At 46.5% G+C, this 14,624-nt stretch overlaps 1 protein-coding gene across 5 annotated transcripts in view; it reads left to right on the forward strand.

Moving 5' to 3' along the window:
* The window catches only part of kdm6a (lysine (K)-specific demethylase 6A), a 40,497-nt gene that overhangs the window by 12,268 nt on the left and 13,605 nt on the right, over positions 1-14,624 (forward strand). For 4 of the 5 annotated variants that reach the window (XM_029458933.1, XM_029458932.1, XM_029458934.1 and 1 more), the window contains exons 6-10: positions 5,899-6,019; positions 9,859-9,913; positions 10,283-10,317; positions 11,456-11,549; positions 14,012-14,138. In XM_029458933.1, the coding sequence (XP_029314793.1) occupies positions 5,899-6,019; positions 9,859-9,913; positions 10,283-10,317; positions 11,456-11,549; positions 14,012-14,138 (432 nt within the window). Of the gene's footprint in view, positions 1-5,898; positions 6,020-8,402; positions 8,495-9,858; positions 9,914-10,282; positions 10,318-11,455; positions 11,550-14,011; positions 14,139-14,624 lie in introns of those variants that run through there. The other variant, XM_029458936.1, reaches the window with a different exon arrangement.

Here is a 14,624-nt window from a genome sequence, read left to right on the forward strand (position 1 = left end):
CGTCACCCTGAGGCCAAGGCCCGGAGGAATGCTGAGCTGTCAAATGGTGAATGTTGTGCTCAGCGGGAGAAACACTGGTCCAACTGTCCAACTTGTGACTGTATTCAAAATGTGTTTGTTCCATGTAGAAAATATCTATACACTGGAGTTTCACAGTATTATGTTTTGTGATATTGCACCGATTCTCAAAAACACTGAATCCTTTGTATTAGTACTTAACATGCAAACATCTGTTGCAGACAGTGTCATGCTATGATGTTTGGTGTGGCAGGGACTGCGATAAATGCAGATCCCACTGTCCCACATTAAATTACAACGTAGTTTTTACTCAGATTCTATGCTGATGAAGGTGTGTTTCTTTTATACCAATAAGTTGCTTACATTATTGCGTTATATTGAATCGTAACCCCTGTATCATGATATCGTTTTTAATGCAAGATTCTTCCAAATACACAGCACTAGTTTCATGGTTAAAACTCATCCAAAACAAGCCTCACACCAAGAAAGTACTAGCTTAGAAGTACCATGCGCTAATGGAGCCAACTGGTGTTATTTACCTGACCTATTTGGAAAAATGTGCAGTTGTTTTGCTGTCAGATGCCCTTTTCTAAAGGAGGGAGTGGTTCTTCGCTCATCTTTTGGCTGCCTTACGCTGTGTGTCACAACCTATTCTGTTGAAGAGCTATGCTCTCCAAGCATTCGCTCTGGATTCTGCCAGTGAGGGAGGAGAGGGGGAACGCAGAGGGAGGGAGGGAGGGACCAGATAAACGAGGAGGCGGCGCAGGAAGACGGGGAGGAGGGAATGGGGCCATTGGGTTCAGTGTGTGTGTGGGGGGGGGGGGGGGGAATCCAGTGAGCTCAGTGCTCTGCCACTTCATACAGGAGAAAGGCTTCATGCTGACATGCAATTGCCATTGTTGTCATAGCTACACAATGAGTGGGTTCAATCAGAAACCCGTGTTCAGCTCAATATGCTTTCTGTAAACTAGTTTATTTCAATATTAAGAGGAGCGGAACTTTTATTGCTAACACGACAGCAGCCCTTTCAGTGTGTCCGCTCTTATCTCCTCTGAAGCCCTGCGGTCAGAGACCAGATCATCTCTGCAGACACTGGATCCTTCATTTCAACCAATGAGCCACAAATTCATTCTTGTGCTGAAATGTCAACCTGAAGTTTTGTCACCAAATGTCACCGGGTCACTATAACAGACGTTATTAACTGTTTCTTAACACGCTGTTGAAGGTGAAAGAATACTCTGCTGACAATAACAACTGTCAGCTGTAGTTCATTAACAGATTCCTGTAGTTGACCAAACTCTTGGCTCTTGGGTGCTGTTTGTTTGCTGGAGACTTCCTTTATTATAGGCCAACCATGGTTTTAAGAAAGAAACCCCACGCTGTATAATATGGTGTCTTTCTTCTCTTGGAAAAACAACCTACAGTATTACAGTGGTGAATCTGTTTCTAAGCAATCCAGCTGACTGATTCCCATCAAGTATTTACCATCCTTCTCTTCGGGCGTAGAGGGTAAAGAACTGACAGCTGGTCGTTGGGGAACAGGACGTTGAATCGTCCAGTTAAACTTTTAAGCACCGTTGGAAGCTTATCATCTGAAAAGCCCTGAATCAAGACCTCGGGGATTTGGGGCTGTGAAGTTATTGTCCACTCAGACTGGGAAGCTAACTTTAGCTCAAGCAGCCAAAGGGAAGAGTCGATCATGAAATAAAGTTCTACGTCCAGCTATGTAACGCGGAACAAAAACCACGGAAGCCTCAACTTTCATTTTCTTTCTCAATGTCATTATGAAATTCAGTGTTTCGCGACTGTAGTTATCCAGTTACATGTCGGTTAACATTTATTCCATCACGTCAGACCGTTCAGAAAAACCTAAGCAGAGCTCGTACAGAGAAGCTCCAGTTCTTTACCCGGCAGCCACAGAATTTGCATTTTGAAATTCAATCTCAACGCAAGCAAAATTAAAATAACGACAACACTTTTTAAAACCAGGTGTTAATGCAAAGGCCCATGATCAGATGTTGTTATCCAAATAAGGTGTTCACATACAGATCACATGTTGGTACCAGATGTAAATGAGATCAAGGCTTAGGGTTACATTTCCCATTTAATAGTGTGTGGAATTATAGTTAACATGTACAGTCTAAGAAAAGTAGCTGAGCTGTCGTACACACACACGTGTACAGTTGTATCTACAAAAAGCAGAAGCTGCAATGTATCCATCCATCCATCCATCCATCCATCGTCTACCGCTTATCCGGGTCGGGTCGCGGGGGCAGCAGCTCCAGTAAGGAACCCCAATCTTCCCTTCTCCGGGCCACATCCTCCAGCACCGACTGGGGGATCCTGAGGCGTTCCCAGGCCAGTGAGGAGATATAATCTCTCCACCGAGTCCTGGGTCTTCCCCGGGGTCTCCTCCCAGCTGGAAGTGCCTGGAACACCTCCCTAGGGAGGCGCCCAGGTGGCATCTTTACTAGATGCCCGAACCACCTCAACTGGCTCCTTTCAACGTAAAGGAGCAGCGGCTCTACTCCGAGTCTCTCACGGATGGCTGAGCTTCTCACCCTATCTCTAAGGGAGACGCCAGCCAACCGTCTGAGAAAACCCATTTCGGCCGCTTGAACCCGTGATCTCGTTCTTTCGGCCATGACCCAGCCTTCATGACCATAGGTGAGGGTAGGAACGAAGATCGACCGGTATATTGAGAGCTTTGCCTTCTGGCTCAGCTCTCTTTTCGTCACAACGGTGCGGTAAAGTGACTGTAATACCGCCCCCGCTGCTCCGATTCTCCGGCCAATCTCTCGCTCCATTGTCCCCTCACTCGCGAACAAGACCCCGAGGTACTTGAACTCCTTCATTTGGGGTAATGGCTCATTCCCTACCCGCAGTAGGCAATCCACCGGTTTCCTGCTGAGAGCCATGGCCTCAGATTTGGAGGTGCTGATCCTCATCCCAACCGCTGCACACTCGGCTGCAAACCGATCCAGTGACTGTTGAAGGTCACAGACCGATGATGCCATAAGGACCACATCATCTGCAAAGAGCAGCGATGAGATCCTCAGGTCACCGAACTGCAACCCCTCTCCTCCACGACTACGCCTCGATATCCTATCCATGAAAATCACGAACAGGATTGGTGATAAAGCGCAGCCCTGGCGGAGGCCAACATTCACGGGAAAAGAGTCCGACTTACTGCCGAGTATCCGGACACAACTCTCGCTTTGGGTGTACAGGGATTGGATAGCCCTCAAAAGTGACCCCCTCACCCCATACTCCCGCAGCACCTCCCACAGTATCACCCGGGGGACCCGGTCATACGCCTTCTCCAGATCCACAAAACACATGTAGACCGGATGGGCGTACTCCCAGGCCCCCTCCAGGATCCTTGCAAGAGTAAAGAGTTGGTCTGTTGTTCCACGACCAGGACGGAATCCGCATTGTTCCTCTTCAATCAGAGGTTCGACTACCGGCCGAACCCTCCTTTCCAGTACCTTGGAGTAGACTTTACCAGAGAGGCTGAGAAATGTGATACCCCTGTAGTTGGCACACACTCTCTGGTCCCCCTTTTTAAATAGGGGAACCACCACCCCGGTCTGCCAACCCCTAGGCACTGTCCCAGACTTCCACGCAATGTTGACGAGGCGTGTCAACCAAGACAGCCCCTCAACACTCAAAGCCTTCAGCATTTCTGGACGGATCTCATCAACCCCTGCGGCTTTGCCACTGTGGAGTTGTTTGACTACCTCAGTGACTTCCATCAGGGAAATTGACGATGATCCCCCATCAGCTTCCAGCTCTGCCTCAACCATAGAGGGCGTGTTAGTCGTATTCAGGAGTTCCTCAAAGTGCTCCTTCCAGCGGCCGATAACCTTCTCAGTTGAAGTCAGCAGGGTCCCACCCTTGCTGTACACAGCTTGGATGGTTCCTCGCTTCCCCCTCCTGAGGTGCCGGATGGTTTTCCAGAAGCACCTTGGTGCCGACCGAAAGTCCTTCTCCGAACTTCTCCCACACCCGCTGCTTTGCCTCTGACACAGCAGAAGCTGCCGCCTTTCTAGTCCTTCGATACCCTGCAACTGTTTCCGGAGTCCTCCTGGATAACATAACCCGGAAGGACTCCTTCTTCAGTCGGACGGCTTCCCTGACCACCGGGGTCCACCACGGTGTTCGAGGGTTACCGCCCCTTGAGGCACCTAAGACCTTGAGACCACAGCTCATCACCGCAGCTTCAGCAATAAAGGTTTTGAACATCGCCCACTCAGGTTCAATGCCCCCAACCTCCACAGGGATGGCTGAAAAGCTCCGTCGGAGGTGTGAGTTAAAGATCCCCAGGACAGGGGCTTCCTCCAGACGTTCCCAGTTCACCCGCACTACCCGTTTGGGTTTACCAGGTCTGTCCAGAGTCTTCCCCCCACCCCTTGATCCAACTCACCACCAGATGGTGATCAGTCGACAGCTCCGCCCCTCTCTTCACCCGAGTGTCCAAAACATGCGGCCTCAGATCAGATGATACGATTACGAAATCGATCATTGACCTTTGGCCTAGGGTGCTCTGGTACCACGTGCACTTATGAGCATCCTTATGTTCGAACATGGTGTTTGTTATGGCCATTCCATGACTAGCACAGAAGTCCAACAACAAACGACCGTTCGGGTTTAGATCAGGGAGGCCCTTCCTCCCAATCACGCCTCTCCAGGTGTCGCCATCGTTTCCCACGTGTGCGTTGAAGTCTCCCAGCAAGACTACGGAGTCCCCTACTGGAGCCCCCTGCAAGGCTCCATTCAGGGTCTCCAAGAAGGCCGAATACTCACAGGCTGCGATGTAGAGATGAGATATTATGCCAAACGTTTGATAGGGTTTCTGTTTCTCTATAAAAGCCAAAGTATAGAAAAACCTTCCTCGTGCACTATAAGTAGAAAAACTGTCCCTAAACCCTTTTCCATTTTTATATCGCTCTACTATATGCCTGTTGTCTTTGTGTTTTATCTGCAGAGTAAGCAGAACCAAGCTTTTGGTTCTATAAAGCTTTTGTATTGAGTATTTAATATATTTTTATTATTTTGCTTTTCTATAGGATTTTGCGATAATTATTTTAATTTTAAATGTACAATACTAGAAATCAATAAATGAACATTTGAAGAGTCAGAACTCTTTGTTTTAGTTTTAACAATAGTGACGTCAGTTAGATTTGTTTAGGTCAGTGCTATGGAATATTAAATCCTCCACCTTGGGATCATAAAATAAACTACAGGTTATGTATTTCTTTTCAAAATGCACGATGAATAAAATTCTCAGTTATCGTAACGGCATAGGTCCTATTTGGCGTGCTTTTAGCCCCATATGTGCATCTGTTAGCCAGATCACCAATCCGATCGGGTCCGTCTTGCATTTCACATGCTACATGCTAATCTGGATTGGTGCTTGGTTGGTGGAATTGCACCGGAAGAGGTCCGGTAACTGCAAGAAACGCCACAAGAATAACTTGTGAGGTTTAGCAGTTGGGTTACAAACAACAAATTGAGGTAGCTAGCTAAAAGCTATAATCAACTGACACACCTGCTCAATAAACGGCTTCCTGTTGCTTTAATGTAGCAGGAAACTATTCCTGATTTCTGCAGAATGGTTTTTAAAATGAGATTTCCAAAAAAGAAAGATAGTCACAGTCATACTAAATGATGGATGTTGAAGTTTTGAGTCGGATTGTAATGTTTGTTTGTCCAGCGCTGCTGAATGTTTGTGAAACCTCCGCTGATCAATCTTACCTGTTGATAGAAGAATGAGGCACGGGGATTGTATAACTGTTCACATTCGCCATTAGTGTTAAATATTAGTATTTAAATTTGCTCTCTTACTAAACAAACTCTGCATCTGTATCTCTCTTCCAGGGCAATCCAAGCGTTCCAGGAGGTGCTTTACATCGACCCCAGCTTCTCCAGAGCTAAAGAGATTCACCTGAGACTGGGACTCATGTTTAAAGTCAACACCGACTACGAGTCGAGCTTAAAGGTAAATCTAAACGGTTGGATGTTGTGTAACACTATGAAATGGGAGTCATGTTGTTCATTTTGGTTCAGGTCACGGTCGGGTCAAGCAGGGCCTGATAAGGATCTTTAGAAGCAGTTATCAGTCCGACACCACACCATGTGTCTCCTTTATGTTTTGGAGTGAAACATTGACTATAACTTATGCTAAACTGCACTGATGTATTGAAAGATATGATTGGATTGCTTCAGCTTCAGCAATGGGAGATATGAACTGCATTGAATCAAGGGAATTGTAGTTCTTTAAAAAACGTAATACTGTCACACTTAGTTCAGTTTCTACAACAGTTGTAGTAATGCAGCATTTAATGTTATTAGAATATTCCCTGTAGATGCACGAGGTCAAGACAAATATACACTAAGAGTAGACCTAGTTTTACAAACATCTAAAAATGAATCTGCCAACAAATAATGTTTATGAATCCTCTGTTTCCATGCGTCCAGCTGTTTTTCTGCAGTGAATGACAACATTAACACGGGGAAATCATGTTCCATTCGTGCCCGTCTGCATTGTGTACCTGCTGTCTAGTCCCAGAAGCCTCCTTCCTGCCTAAACGGGCTTGACCTCACTAGTCCTCAGATTAACAATGGCTGGTGGATCATCTGTCCCGTGTCTGAGCTAAACCTCGTCTACTATCTCCTGACACCTGTGAGCCATAAAGATCCAGACGGCTTTTCTGAATGGAGCCTATGGATCTAATGTTCTCTGAGAGTCCTGATTCCCTTCAGGGACGTACTGCTATCTGATCCTGGGCTTTGTCCTTCTGCAGACATACAGGACTTCTTATTATGCGTTTTAATACATCGGCATACAATGGGTGTTGTTTTGCATTTAAACTTAGAGGCTGTGTGGTGGATGGAGTAATTCCTGATTTAGCGAAGTATGTTATATTATTTGGGAGTCACCAAATGTCTCTTTTTTTTTTTTTTTTTTTTTTTTTTTTTTTTCCAAGCTTCATTGAGGTTTTTGAATGAAACTTTGATTGGATTTTATGACATCACCCTGAGAAAATAACAATGCTTGAATCTGAGGATTCTCAAAGGTAGTATTTATTGCAAGTGTTCATGCTACTGTTTCAAAATGAAAACATTGTGTGTAGGAAATGATGCACTGTGTACATCTGTGTGCTGGTTCAGTATTGAGCGAAGTGGGCTGCACGTCCTCACTCCGTCTTGGATGGGCCCATCCCTCTTCAGTGCTGGCTCATTGCCAGAAACACACACTCGCACTAATATACACTCGCACTCGCACACACTCGCACTAATATACACTCGCACTAATACACACTCGCACTAATATACACTCGCACTAATACACACTTGCAATAATATACTCTCACACACACATGACTGCCCCAGTTCTCTACAGGGAGCACGCTCAGAGGAGCTGAGATTGAATAAAGGTAGGAGAGGGAGAAATGACAGAAGGGAAATGGAAAAACAGGAATATGTTAGAAAGGACAGTTTGCTGCAGATGAGTGTCGATGAGTGTGGAGACAGATTATTTTGAAGGATACTTGTTTCGTAGTGCTTCCTCTTCATTCATCCCACTTTCCTTTAGAACACTTTGTTGGGATCTGTACCAAACAATGTTTCCTTTAAAGCCACAGTATTATATTTAAAATGGTATTTTGACACCATTTGCAAAAATTGCCTTTGAAAATAAGAATAGGACATATTTTCTGTTTATTTTGATGAATTGTTCAGCACTAATGGAGGGAAGCCTGTCGTTTCTGATGATGCAATACTAGGAGTAATTGGGAGTCAGATATACAGTCACTCACTAACCCCCACATATTCACTTTAACGTGATATAAATCAAAAAGCAGGAAATCTCCACGTTGAAAAGACTGAAAACATTTTCTTTTTTTGCAAGAACAATTACTGAAACGATTAATCGATAATCGGAAAGGTTGCCATTCGCACTGACTTCGTCTCTAACTTCCTTCTGTCAGCGGCTGCTAATTTAGCCGATGAGAGAAGGTGAAACGAGAGTTTGTGCTGTGTGTTGGTAAGGTGATGAGTTGGCTGTCTGTCGAGCTGTGCAGCCGTACAGAAGAGCTTTGAGCTGAGGAAGGAGGTGAGATAGAGAGGTGTGTGTGTTCCAGCTTTGAGGTATTGTGTGTCATCTCTCTGCACTCTCCACTGCAGCCGCCTGCTGAATAGTAATCAGTGACACCAGGATAGAAGAGGGGAAGGAGGGGGTGAGAGAGGGAGAGAGAAAGATAGCAGAGAGACGGAGAGAGAGAGAGAGAGAGAGAGAGTGAGGAAGGCGAGACATGGGGAGGGAGGTGGAATGCCAAGCTGACAATCCTGCTGCATTATCTGCCTGGTGGCAGAGCAAGTGTGAAAGAGAAGGAAGGCTAGGAGAGGCAGAGGGAGAGACCTACAGGAGGATGCAGTGGGGCTCCAGGAGGAGTGGGAAGTGCCAGCCATCTAGGTAACGCATGTGTGTGTGTGTGTGTGTCTCTGACATTTAGGCATGTGAGAAGTGTGTCTGATGTTTCGTGGTTCATAGCTCTGCTTTAAAGGAGTTTATTCTAGTGTGTGTGTGTGTGTGTGTCGTTTGCCCCAGCCTAGATGGCAGATATTGATATTTGGCTTCCAGCATTTCTGTTTCTTCATCTTGTAAGAACCCCTCTCCGGCTGAACGGTGGAGTACGGCAGCACTGGCTGTACAGTCTGTTCTCTAACTGAGCTACATTCTCGTGTGCAGCTCCTGGTTTTCAGGAGGCACTAATGTTCAAGAGTTTGTGACTGACCTAGATAAAAGACACAGTCTGCTGGCTGTTTTTAAATGCACAAAGCTGTGTGTGACTGCATTGGTTTATCGTGCAGATTTGTAGACCCTGCCACAGAACTTCACCTTGAAGCCTCTGTGGGAGTCGGAGTACTCCCTTTACAGATTAACGGGATCACACACCTCGCTTGGCATTTAATATTTTCCACTCTCCACGCTCGGCTGCCTTTCAACTGCTGGTGGAAGTATCTAAATCTGCTCTGCACGTTTCTGAGGCACTAATGAAACATGAGGTTAGAATAATGGTGGCTTACTGCCATGTCAACACTAGAGCTGCAACACTTACTCAACTGATCAATTAGTTGATCGACAGAAAGTAATCGACTAATCGTTACGTTCTTTATGCAGAAAAGGCTGTTTTATATCCTGTTACAGTAAAGCTCTGTGGACTGACAACACATTTAAGTACTTTGAGAAACTGCGATGGACATTGTTATGGACAGACTCGTGAGTAGCAGCCCTCAGTCAACATATGAGGGACGTAATGGAGTTGTATGGCAGCCCTACGGGGGTCAGGAGAAAGCCAGAAGAGCAGCCCCAGTGAGGTGTCTCTGTCGCCGTGTGACGCTCTCACGGGCTCATCGGCTCTACGACCCTGGATGGAGATATTTGCTAGTAGCGTGCCACGCCTTGGCAGCCAGGCTAAGCCTCTGCAGACATCTGTCTTACCCGGCAACTGTCTTTAGTTCATACGATGGGATAAGATGCCTTTATAACTGCTGGTCATCAGTGTCTCATTGTGAGGGCTGTGTCTCCTGGTTGGACACGAGGAAGACGATCTAGAGAGTGTCTGATGTGTCCCCTGCAGCCATCAGTGCCCTCTCAGGTTACGGTCAGCAGGGTTCATTCATGGTTTGTTGTGGATCTTTGTGAGAAGACTTCTGATCTGAGGTCTATCATTACCAGGAGGTGATGTTTATTTGTTTCCTGCTGTCACGCACACGAACATGCAGACAGTTGATCGTGTAGTAATAATAACTCCTCCTTTTTCTTCTTCTCTGCAGCATTTTCAGCTGGCGTTGATCGACTCCAATCTCTGCACTTTGTCCAAAGCTGAAAGTAAGTAATGTTTGTTATAATTACCACATAGACGCACGCTGCTGCCGTGTAATGCAATATTAGATTTGATGCGTGTCGGATGTAAATAGCACATATTGAAGGGCACAGGAATACTTCTTCCTCTCCGCTGCTGACTCTGCCCAAGACTGGGGTTGCCTAGGAGACAGCACACGGAGAGAGAGAACTGGAAGTGCTTGCGAGCACATTGCACACACACACTGTAATTTCAGATTACATGCACACTCTGGGGAAACTGTCCTCCTCCCCCTCCCATCTGTGCTCCATACTGTGCAATCTGTACCCACTGAGGTCCGTGGGGTAACTAGTTAAACCCTCACTCTTCTTCTCTTCTTCTCTTCTTCTCCACAGTTCAGTTCCACATCGCAAATCTGTATGAGATCCAGGTAAGCAGTCGATGACACTGTCTGTTTAATGTGACACGCGTTGTGGTGCAAACTGTTGTAGAGTGTTTACTATAGACGGCGCTGGAGGTGAACACCAGCTCTGTTGCCTTTTCTCTAGAAGCTCTTGATTCCTCGTTGCTCTCCCCGTCTCACTAAGGCTTCACACATCTCTCTTGCTGTTGATGCTTTGTAGCATTAGCTCTCATGGTATCTTTAAAACATCATTTCCCGACGACCTACTCAAACGTCTGCCTGTGGGTCCCGGGGACTCGCCACATGTCAACACCACTGTCGCCTCTCCTTCTCATGGTGCGACCATGATGTGAATGTAATACAGAAGACTACTGCACACAGTCTTTGCACCTTTTCATTCACTTCCTCATATTGAAACGTGATGCCATTCTAAAAATGTTTATTACTATTACATTGGGTTCATTGTGACATCAGGAAGGTTTCAGTCTGCAGCAGGTGATGTTCTGCAGGCGACTCTGTACTTTAGTATTCCACAGTTGAGTTCAGTGCTTTGAATTGATCCTTCACATATTTTGTCATATCAGTGTTTGTCGTCTGGATCCGGCTGGAGGACGATCATTAGACAAAGCAGGAAGGAACCACTAAGAGCCTCATTTATGTGCCCCGAGTGTCTGTGTTTACCCTGAGGTGTCTTTATTGTGTGCAGACAGGAAGAGTCTAGGACGTGTGTGTGTGTGTGTGTGTGTGTGGCTTCAGGGTCTGCAGAGATGGGGGCGGGTTGCTTTGCAGAAGACTGTTTGAGCTGATAAGAGCGCACACACTCACCTCGACGTATGGGTTCAGAACCAAGGTCAATAAGGTCGCCAAGTTAAAACAAACAGTGGGCTCACCTCCGTCCAGCCAGCTCGGGTTCCCCCAAAATACAAAGCGTGCACTGCAGTGGACACACACGGCGCAGACACACACTTAAACCTGCCAGACGTGTTGAGTCTGGCCTGTCCTCTTCCACGCTGACCCTCCCCCGTGTGTGTGCGTCTGTGTCTGGTCAGTACGAGTGTGAGGAGGTCTTAAGACTCTTTGTGTCTGTCCAGATAGAACCATAAAACACACTGACCCTCCCGTCTGGCTTTAACTCTCCTTCTCTTCTCGTTTTCTCCTCCTGCAGAAGAAATACAGAGCGGCGAAAGAAGCGTATGAAACTCTGTTGCAGACGGAAAATCTTCCTGCACAGGTGAAGGCGACCACACTGCAGCAACTTGGTGAGTGTCCAATTGGCTAAAACTCTTATCTCCAGATGTGCAATCTAAAGGATTACACCGGCTGAAACAGACGTTTTGCATTCTGTCTCATGAACTACTTGTATGGCCGTGAAGTGATCGTGCATGATACTTGTGCTGTGTAGGTGGGATTGCATCGTGGTGTGTGTGCTCGGGGTTCAGACGCACTAGTTTTCTGCTACTTTCTCCCCGTTTGTCAAAGTGCTGGTTTGAGAGTGAGCGCTGCATCGGAGTATTGTTGTCTCCTGGTCCCTTCCCCCACACCGGGTGGAGACACGCACGTGCACTTAAGTGCAAAGTGATGTTGTGCTTATGAGGATTACAGTTGATTTATGAAAACATTTTGATAATGAACACCAGGCTACAGAAACATTTAACTCGTCACGATGGAAGGATTTAATTAGAATTTCCATCACACACACACACACACACACACACACACACACACACACACACACACACACACACACACACACACACACACGTGGGAGTGTGTAGCTTTTAATGATCTGATGTGGGTCAGAGGCACAAAGCGTGACGAATGAAATCATTGAATCATTTTTCTCCATTTCATCTGTGATTTTAATGAAATAAGTAAAAACCCTGCAGCACGCCGTTTACTGGACGGGTCACACAGTGGGTTTGTTACATCGTGGTCCACTCGGTCCCCAGAGAGCTGTAAGGTTAGATCGTGTGTGTTCAGCTGTCCACACCTGCACATGTGGAGTTCCATGTTTGTGTTCTTTACATTTAAAGCTTCCATTGAGGTTTCTGAATGAAGCTTTGAAAGTCTGTCGTCACATTTAACGTCATCGCCCTTAAACAAAGTGCATTATTCTATTAACCAAGTCTTTAATGAGTATAACTCGTCCGTGTGGTCGACATGAAGGCAGCAGACGAACTCGATATGCTGTTGGAGTTCTGCTACCGGGGTCTTCCTGCCTGTGTGTGAGGCAGGACAGTGAACTGTGTGACTTCTGGACCGAATGTTTGGATCACAGTCTGAAACAATCGCACGCGGCAGCGCTGGAATCTAAACCTACAAATAGCGTGATATTAACATCAGTGTAGGCTCTTTATCTGCGTCCGCACACGTTCTGACTCACAGCGAACATGAAACGCTGCACAGCATTCGAATGTTGATTCAGAGTCGCCGTGCTGAAGCTTTGAAGTCGTCGCAGCGCTGGAGGTTGTTTTTGTGCTCTTCGTCTTCACTACGGGAGACTTTGATGTCTCGTCATAAAGAGACGTCATATTAATCGAGGCGTCCTTCGGCCGTTATACAAAATACTTTCAGCTGCCTTGAGTTTCCTTTAGTGGAGCATTTATAGTGTTCATATTGTCGTACACTGCACATGGAGATGTAGAGTTTTGTGTTGACTTGTGTTGACTTGTGAGCGGTCGTTAGGACGTGTGTTTCCCACCCTGGAGAATAAAGCAGGGGATGAACCTGCGTCTGATCAATTCCTGCTGTTCTCTAGTTGTTGTCAGCTTTCATGTTGGAAATGTGCGTTTAGAAAGATCGGTGGGAAATGAAGAAATATGCGTTTGCTTTTATTTATATATAAATAAAGCTTTAAGATCACCTTCAAGGTCGCAGCTGAGAAGTGTAGTGGCAGCTGTGACCTTGGATTCAAACGTTTACAAGTGTTTTTCTGTGCAAACACAGATATTTCCATATCTCCCCCCCCCACACACACACCATTCTCCCAGTTGTAACAACCATTCCCAGTCCAGCCTGCTGAGGTTGTCATGGTGACCTGTGGAGCCTGCCACAGGTGTATAAGAGATGAACGCAGGAGGTCTGTGATTGCTGGCGTCCGTCGTCCTGAGTGATTGTTTATTTGCTGTAAATTTGTGTGTGTGTGTGTGTGTGTAGAGCAGGGAGGAGTAAAGGCTGGTTCATATGAGAGCTTTTGAAGTGTGTGTGTGTGTGTGAAGAACACCCCCTCCCCCTCTTTGGTTAGAGAGCTGTAGAAGAAGAAGCCATTTGTTTAGTTTGTGAGTAATTAATCTGGGGATGCAAAGGGTTTGAAATGTTCTGGAACCGTTCCACTGGAAGTTAAAGTGTGAAGTCGTCAGGTAGAGCTTCGACGGTTTGTTACTCCGGTTGTTCTGCTACCTGAGGAAAGCTGCTGTGAGTTGCCCCTTCAGAAAATGCTCTTTGTTAAGCAGTGTGCAATGTCTCGGGCTTTTATTGTGAAAGGGAGAACGTGACCCGGAGGCAGACAGAATTACATCCTGAAAGCTTTTACAGGACCCGGGGCCGGGCCACATCTGCACTGTGCGTGTCCACCTCAAGTCTAATGAATGTGCAGCTAAAACACCTTCTGATGCTTTTGGTTATGATTCTGGTTCTTCACTGTGTGTGTGTGTGTGTGTGTGTGTGTGTGTGTGTGTGACCCTAGAAGTCTCACCCCTGATCTTTTGCTCTGCTCTTCCAGGCTGGATGCATCACACGGTGGAGCAGCTGGGGGATAAAGGCACAAAGGACAGCTATGCCATCCAGTGTCTGCAGAAGTCTTTAGAAGCAGACCCAAACTCTGGCCAGTCCTGGTACTTTCTCGGCAGGTAAGACAAACATGGGCGTGTGTGTGTGTTTTGCAGGGCTAGCCTCTAACCTGTCGGAGCCATTTAGTGAGTCCAGATTAGACTGTTTGTTTTACCTAGAAGCCATCTGGCAGCGTGCTACGATAACCATCTTGGCTCCATGAGCTGGTTGAATATAGTGGGTAGTGATTAATGCCCAACAGAGGCATGGGCTTCACACCAAGTTCTCCTTTTCCTGGGGGCCAAAAGAGCAGGCTGAATGCACACAGGCGCCGGAGCTGATAAGAATACGACTCCCCCATCGAGGTTCATGCTGCCCCTTTAGGTGTTAGCAAGGCTCGGCTACATCCTGGGTATTACAGAGCTGCATGCTGTTGAACCTGCAGCAGTCCCTGCACAGAGCTGCTGCCACCATGTGCATACTTTAATTGTTTACGTTGCAGTCGTGTGAGTGCAGTTTGAGACGCTCGCTATAGTGCAGCTGGCCTGCAAACATTGTGGTTTTCC

The sequence above is a fragment of the Cottoperca gobio genome, chromosome 21, assembly GCF_900634415.1.
Source record: "Cottoperca gobio chromosome 21, fCotGob3.1, whole genome shotgun sequence".
Taxonomy (NCBI): domain Eukaryota; kingdom Metazoa; phylum Chordata; class Actinopteri; order Perciformes; family Bovichtidae; genus Cottoperca; species Cottoperca gobio.